This window comes from Suncus etruscus, chromosome 9 (assembly GCF_024139225.1).
Source record: "Suncus etruscus isolate mSunEtr1 chromosome 9, mSunEtr1.pri.cur, whole genome shotgun sequence".
Taxonomy (NCBI): Eukaryota; Metazoa; Chordata; class Mammalia; order Eulipotyphla; family Soricidae; genus Suncus; species Suncus etruscus.
In genome coordinates this window covers 11,979,907-11,987,602 of record NC_064856.1, presented here as the reverse complement: position 1 = coordinate 11,987,602, position 7,696 = coordinate 11,979,907, and the positions used below count along the sequence as shown (strand labels likewise).

The 7,696-nt window shown below is 55.5% G+C and overlaps 1 protein-coding gene across 1 annotated transcript; it reads left to right on the top strand.

The window, feature by feature from the left end:
• Positions 1 to 1,183: 1,183 nt before the first annotated feature.
• On the top strand, positions 1,184 to 7,388 carry TCF15 (transcription factor 15). Its single transcript, XM_049779393.1, is given in 3 exon segments — positions 1,184 to 1,390; positions 1,392 to 1,721; positions 7,314 to 7,388. Coding segments are annotated over 3 exon segments (612 nt in total).
• The last annotated feature ends 308 nt before the right edge of the window (positions 7,389 to 7,696 follow it).

The following is a 7,696-nucleotide window of genomic DNA, read 5'->3' as shown; positions in this document are numbered from 1 at the left end:
TTTGGGTTCTTTCTCTAGCCTCGGACCAAAAGTACACCTGACACAATGTAGAACCTAACAAATAGTTGTTAAATTGAAACTGGGTTTCTGTTTTGCCTTTTTATTTGTTTGTTTTGTTTTTGTGTCACACCCGGCGGCGTTCAGGGATTCCTCCTGGCTCTGAGCTCAGAAATCACTCCTGGCAGGCATGGAGGACCATATGGGATGCTAGAATTCGAACCACCATCCATCCTGAATCAGCTGAGTGCAAGGCAAACACCCTACCTATGTGCTTTCTCTCCGACCCCTCTGTTTGGCTTTCGTTTGACTTTTTTTGCACTTTGCTCAAATTGGTCGTCAGGGCTGTCCCGTCCTTACGTGCAAAGGCCACAGTTTGAATCCTCGAATATTCTCTTCGGATTATACTTTGCACAGTAAACTCGGATTCCGGGACCATCATTCCAGAGTCTGTGAAGCAGAAGAGCGAAGCCTGTCATCACAAACAAACAAGCAAGCAAACCAACCCTTCCCCAGTTTTTACTCTCAGTTGAAGTCGCAGAACTCCAGGGGCGGAATGAATTCGAAATAAACAAGCAAGCAAGCCAACCCTTCCCCACTTTTTACTCCCACTTGAAGTCGCAGAACTCCAGGGATGGAATGAATTTGAAGGCCCAAAGACCCGAATGGATTTCTCTGCCCTTCCCTCCTTCACCGAAAAGACAACCGCTAGCCATCCTTAGGGGGAGAAAACGAACTTGCCTGCAGCCTCCCGGAGAATCTAAGCAGAGGCTGAAACCAGCTAGGTAGGACGCGTGGGGTCGATCGCATGCATCCCCCTTGCAGCAGACAGACAGACCCCCAGCCAGGATCTTCTTCTGCACTGGGCCGCGCAGTGCATCAGGAGCTGTCATGTCAGAGCAGAGCGGGCGGGCAGTCGGCGAGCTCCCGGGCCGTGTTCAACTTGGGAGGCGTGGTCCGGCGGGCGCGTCCCCATTGGCTCAGGCGTGGGGGGCGCGTCCCCATTGGCTGGGGCGGATCCTATGGGCGTGGCCGTCTTGCACTCGGCCCCGCCCTCAGCTATAAAAGGGGGCCGGCCGGCGGGGCAGTCGGAGCGCGCGGGCGTGCTTAGAGCGCGCGCGGACGGGCGGACGGGCGGACAGACGGACAGACGGACGGACAGACGGACGGACGCGGTGCACGACCGATGGCGTTCGCGCTGCTGCGCCCCGTGGGCGCGCACATGCTGTACCCCGACGTGCGGCTGCTGCCCAGCGAGGACGAGGAGAACCGCAGCGAGAGCGACGCGTCCGACCAGTCGTTCGGCGGCTGCTGCGAGGGCCTGGAGGCGGCGCGGCGCGGGCCGGGCCCCGGGGGGCGGACGGCGGGCGGGCGTCGCGGCGGGCGTCGCGGCGGGCCCGGGCCCCGTGGTGGTGGTGCGGCAGCGGCAGGCGGCCAACGCGCGGGAGCGGGACCGCACGCAGAGCGTGAACACGGCCTTCACGGCGCTGCGCACGCTCATCCCCACCGAGCCGGTGGACCGCAAGCTGTCCAAGATCGAGACGCTGCGCCTGGCGTCCAGCTACATCGCGCACCTGGCCAACGTGCTGCTGCTGGGCGACGCGGCCGACGACGGGCAGCCCTGCTTCCGCGCCGGGGCCAAGGCGGGCGCGGGGCCCGACGGCGGGCGCCAGCCCCAGCCGCGCTCCATCTGCACCTTCTGCCTCAGCAACCAGCGCAAGGGGGTGAGTGGGGAGGCGGAGGGCTCGGGAGACGAGAAGCGGCTGCTCCGGGCTTCGGGGATCGGGGTGACACGGAGTCCCCTCGCTCCAGCCCCCCAGCTGCAGACGGGCCTGGGAAAGTCTCTGATGCTTTTGCTCCAGAAGGCATCTCTCCTCCCTCTGGGCAGAGGGCCGGGCAAGCAAGCAGGCAGGCAGGCAGGCAGGCAGGCGGGGGTCATGAGCTAAAAGCCGGCCAGAAGCTGCTGCTCCAAGTTTCGGGGATCGGGGTGACACGGAACCCCTAGTTCCAGCCCCCCATCAGCGGACAGGGCCTGAGAAAGCCGCTGATGTTTCTTGGTGATGGACATTGCTCCAGGAGGCCGCTCTCCCCACTCTGGAGCAATGCTGGGCAGAGGGCCGGGCAGGCAGGCAGGCTGGCGGGGGTCAGGAGCTAAACCCGGCCGGCTGGAGGCACCTTGGGAAGATGAGAAGCTGCTGCCCCCAAGTTTTGGGGGTCTGTGTGACACGGAACACCCTCGCTCCAGCCCCCCATCTGCAGACAGGGCCCGCTGGGACAGGGAAAGCCTCTGGAGCAGGCCTGATGCTTTTCAGTGATGGAGATTGCTCCAGGAGGAATCTCTCCCCTCTCTGGAGCAATGCTGGGTAGAGGGTTTGACCAGAGGGAGTAACAAAGGCTTATCTTGCCCTTTGCCTTGCGTGCATGGGCAGCCTTGTCCAGGAGGATCTTCCTTTCACCTTTAGGCAGGTAGTTCGCGACCTGTTTTGTGTTGGTGAAGGGGTTTAGACGCCTCTCGAGGAGAAATCCGGTGTCCCGCATGCATTTCACTCAGAAGAGGGAATATGGCCCCAGAAGCCAGATCGAAAGGTTCGGGTTTTGGCAAGGAGAAATGTAGCCCCCATTAGCCCCCATTTAAAAATAATAATTGAATACTTGGCCAGACCCAAGAACTGATGCTAAGGAGGAAATTAAACCCTTTTCTGACCAAGACACTGAGATGGCCAACTAATGAACAGTAGTTTAAAAAAGAGAGAGAGAGAAATGGGGGGAATCCCTAAAGGACCAGCCCCAAAGGATGGAATTTGGGGGAAGAGCTGAAATTTAGCTCCATGGTATGCCCTAGTGTGGACACCATCTAGACTCAGAGTTTAGCTGTGGGGTTGGCGGGTTTCTCCTAATCAAAAGCCTGTTCTTTTGCCTGCACCCCAAGGAACTGGCCCATCCCCAGACCTTCCCCCCTTTTCCTCAGTGCTTTTTTCTAGAGAAAGGAAGTTTGTCTTTGTGACAGCTCAGAATTCTAGTAGCTCATTTATCCCTGGAGAATCCAGGCTGAAAGTTGTCTGTCTGCCTATACAGTCTTTTGAAATGTGAAGGGGGAGCCAGGGAGATAGTGCAGACCACAATTTGATCCTTGACACCACAGATGGCCCCCTGAGCCTTGCCAGGACTGATCCCTGAATCCCTGAGCAAGAAAGCAGTCCTAACCACTGTCTGGCATAGGCCAAACCTTTGCCCTTCCTCAAGAAAGAAGGACTTGGGGCCAGAGAGATAGCGCAGCGGTAGGGCATTTGCCTTGCATGCAACAGACCCAGGACGAATGGTGGTGGTTCGATTACCAGCATCCCATATGGTCCCCCGAGCCTGCCAGGAGCGATTTCTGAGCACAGAGCCAGGAGTAACCGCACCCCCCCCCCAAATAAGAAAGAAGGGCTTGAGGGATTGGACTCAAGCCTCTGAGCCTCCAGCCTTTGGTTCACTTAGGACCCTAGTTGTCCCACTGCACTCTCATCTGGGGAAAACTTCTGCGTTCTGGCTTCAAATCACCCATTTCTGGCTCATCAGATCCCCCAGCCTGGTGCCTCCTCCTCATGGCTGCTCAGTTTCCCTGCGCCAGCCCTATACTCTCAGTATAGTGCCTCCTGCATGCATCCTTCCTCAGTGTAAAGGGCTGCCTAGGCCCTCAGCGATCCTCCCTGGTTGCCTTTTACCCTCATGCATGTAGTTTAGCAAACCCTAATACCTAGCAGCCACCTGACAACATTCCTACAGCAACAGGTTATGGGAACTGGGGAGATGGCTCAGAGGACTGGAGCACAGGCTTTGCATGCAGGAACCCTGGTCTCAGTCATCCTTGCACAGATGCCTGCTTACCCAGCCAGGACAGCTCTTGAGCACAGTTGGCGGTCGACCCTCTCCCCAAAATACTAAAACTGAGTGAAAGAAGCAAGTGTGCATCCCCACAACATGACATTAGGGCTTGGGCAAGCAAAGGAAGACAGGGATGGTCTGTAAGTGGAGTAAGGGGGTACCTAGGATCTGTCTGGGCCCAAAGGAAACCCCCAGTTCTGATGTTTGAGAATGGAGGCTGGCGGATGAAAGGCAGGGAAAAGTGTTCTGGGAGCAAGAATTGCAGAGTGGGGGTTAGAAAACGTGGGGTCAGTGAACGTGGCCTGGCATAGGAAGAGGGGTGGTATTGAAGGCTTGGAGGTGGAAGCTGGCCACAACCTGTGGGTGCTTTCTTGCCTGGTCATTCAGCCCGTTGGCCCTTGGGGAGGGCCTGCTACAGCAACTCGCCCTCTTGTTGAAGCTCTTTAGAGATTCTTTTGCTTTGTTTTGTTTTGTTTTTGGATCACACCCACCCAGCAGCACTCGGGTAACTTCTGGCTCTGCACTCAGAAGTTGCTCCTGGGAGGTTCAGGGGACCTTATGGGATGCTGGGATTCGAACCACCATCCATCCTGGATTGGCTGCGTGCAAGGCAAACGTCCTTCCGCTGTGCTCTATTTCCAGCCCCTCTTTAGAGATTCTTGGGCTCTGGTAGCCAAGAGTCCAACTCTACCCTTTTTGGCTTAGAAATGGAAAAGGCCAGTGTGGGAGGGTGTTCATGGCTGCCACCATCACAGCGAAGCCACTGGAGGCGCTCTTCTCAGAGTCAGGTGCCCTGCACATGACAGGCCCTCAGCTTGGTTTGGCTGCTTCCCTGGGATACAGCCACTGGACCACTGAACACAGCCAAATTTGGCCATGGAAGCCAAGCTTTCAATCCACAAGCTCCGCTGGGAATAGGGGACAGGGGCGATCCCAGGCAGCTTTGGCCCCTCTAATACTTGTTAGAAGAAAATGGACGCTCTTGGTCTTGGATCTGTTGTCTGTGGGCTTCCCTTCTGAACTGTGGGGCTCAGAGAGCGCCAAGGGTTGGATCCCTTTCCCTCTACTCCGAGCTACCACCTCCCCCCACCTGGTGGCGCTCAGTTGGATCTCTATGGAAACAGCCTCTTCTCGAATATTCTCACTTAAGGAGGGACCTGGTGTGACCCTCAGTGACTGAATGAGCGAGTGGGAGATAGAGAGAGCTTCTTATCTCTGTTGTCCCTTTCTTACCTGGATCCAGTGGAATTGTCTTAGAAGGCTCTCTGCAGCCATTGTGCCTGTCTCCGGAGCGGAAGTCCATGGAGAGCATGAGCAAATGGTGTCCATGAGTGTTTGTTGTGCATTTGCCGTGCTCCAGCCTGGTACTTGGGCTTGTGCATGCCAGTGCTTGCATGTCCTCACAGTGATGCCACTGTGCATTTGAAGAGACAGAGGCTGGGAAGGTGAGGTCCAGTATGTTAGCCCAAGGCACAACTGAGAAAAGAACCCTGTTGTATGTCACTTGAGCCTAGCTTCCGACCATGGTGCCTCCCAAAAGTTTAGGAGCCAGATCCCGAAGGGACAAAGAAGCAGCGCCTCTGCCTCTCTCTTTCCCAGCCATTTACAACCCACTCACTCTCTGGCTTGGGTGACATGTCAACCCCTTTTTTCCATTGATGAAGAAACAGGCTTAGGGATTGAACACTGCTAGCATACTGTGGGACCCAGGTCTCCCATTGACCAGTGGACTCAGGGTAACTAAGGTGACATTTCCTTTCCCCCAGGGATGTGGAGTGGGGAGGTAGGAATGTGTTTTCTCTCCCCCAGCCACCACAAGCCCCTTCCCCCTAGCGGCCCGCCCTTCATATCACTCCTGCCAGAGTCTGTCTGAGAAGCCCAAGCCCCGGGCTCTGCTGGGATGTGTCCTCAGTCCTCAAAATAGCCCTGTCTGTGAATGGACATGCTGTCCTGGGGCCCCGCAGGCCTCAAGGGAGGCTGGGCTCACATCTGCATGGACCGGCCCCAACCTGGGCCCAGGAGGAAGGGAGCAGGGGGCAGAGCTCCCAGATGATCAGTGGTTTCTCGAGATGGCTGAGAAAGATTCTGTCCCATCATCTTCGAGCCAGGCCCCAGAGAGGGGGAAATTAAACGCCACTGAGTCCTGGAATTGGGACAGATAGTTGTACACTGGGGAGTCGAGCCAACACTTACCAATTGGCTGGGGGCCCCTGAGCCAGACATTCTATGGCTGGAGGCCTCCAAAGATAATTTCTAGCTCAGATAGACAGTACAGCCCACCTGTCAGGCAGGCTTCAGGGGGCTGATATCGGCAGCTTCAGGGGCTGTCACCATTAACTCATCTCTGGGTGACACTGACTTGGCAACATTTGTAGTTGACACCTGCTCAGTGACAGTCCCTGGGCTGGAACTGGGGCCTAGAGTGTGCTCCCAGCCCCACTGAGAAAGCCCAGTGAGTTTTAAATTCCTCCTCTGAGTTTTATCCTGGTATTCACATCCCCCTCCCTGTCCCAGAGAGATTGGAAGTATGAGGCAGGAGCAGGGACAGTTTGCCAGGGAAGATGGACCAAAGAACATATTCTTGATGAAGGGGATTCTTGACCCTGAATGAAGACAGGGAGGTGGCCCTAATCTAAAATGCCCTAATCTAAAATGTTGTGATTTGGGGCCAGAGAGATAAGATGGGTTAAGATGTTTGCCTTATGCATGGTTCCTCTTCAGCATCTCTGAGCACTGCCAGAGACTGCCCTGAGCACAGAGCCAGGAATAAAGCCAGGCTACCGCTGGGTGTGGCTCAAATGCCACACCAAAATAAAAAACCCTTAATGGCTTGATGTTTTTTCTTTTTCTTTTCTTTTTTTTTTTTGTTTTGTTGTTATATTAATTGGCTTGATGTTTTTTCAAGTACTAAATCTCATGGGGGACACTTGTGAAAAATCAAAACATAACTAGAGGAGCCGGAGAGATAATACAGAATGTAGGACATGTACCTTGCTCGCAACCAACTAGATTCAATCCTCAGCATCCCATATGTTCTCCCAATCACATCCAGAAATAAGCCTTGAGTGAAGAGCCAGGTAACGCCTAAGCATTGTGGAGTGTGACCCCAAAACAAAAACACCCCAAAATGTATCGAGAGATTAAAAGCTTCCCTTCCTCCTATCCTGTCCCCTCTTCACCTCACTCCTCTTCCCAGAAGCCCCTACATAGGGCCCAGAGGGAACCCACTGAGTGTACACTTGGTTCTGGTCCCAATCAGGGCTCCCTCTATCCTGTTCCCCTATCAGTCCATGCCACAGCCCCTCTACCTTTTGCTCAGATCAATTCACCATGTGCTGGAGTTCAATTACAGTCACCAGTCACCTCTGGAAATAGAGGTTGCGTATTGTCAGTGTAGATGGAAAGCTGATAGACCTCCCCTAACTATTTCTCTCTTCTCCCTGCCCCAGGGTGGCCGCCGGGACCTGGGCGGCAGCTGCTTGAAAGTGAGGGGGGTGGCTCCACTACGAGTGTCAAGGAGATGAAGCTGCATACCTGTGACACTTGCTCCAAGCAGGACCCTCGTGAGGGAACCCAGAGGCCGACCACTGGTTGAATGGGGAGAAGACCCCAGGAGCTGAGCCCACCCCTCCTTCGTGAGGAACCAGAGGACAATGGCCGGGGCAACCCCTGACCCTCTAGGCAGGCCCCGGACCCCGGGACATCTTCACTCATCCTGGAGCATGGCGAGGCGAGGCTCCTACCAGCTGGCCCCAGCCCTGGCTGGCCAGTGATAGGCGGACATTTTGGAAAACAGACTTCTGGTGACAGAGGCTGTGTGTATATTGTGTGA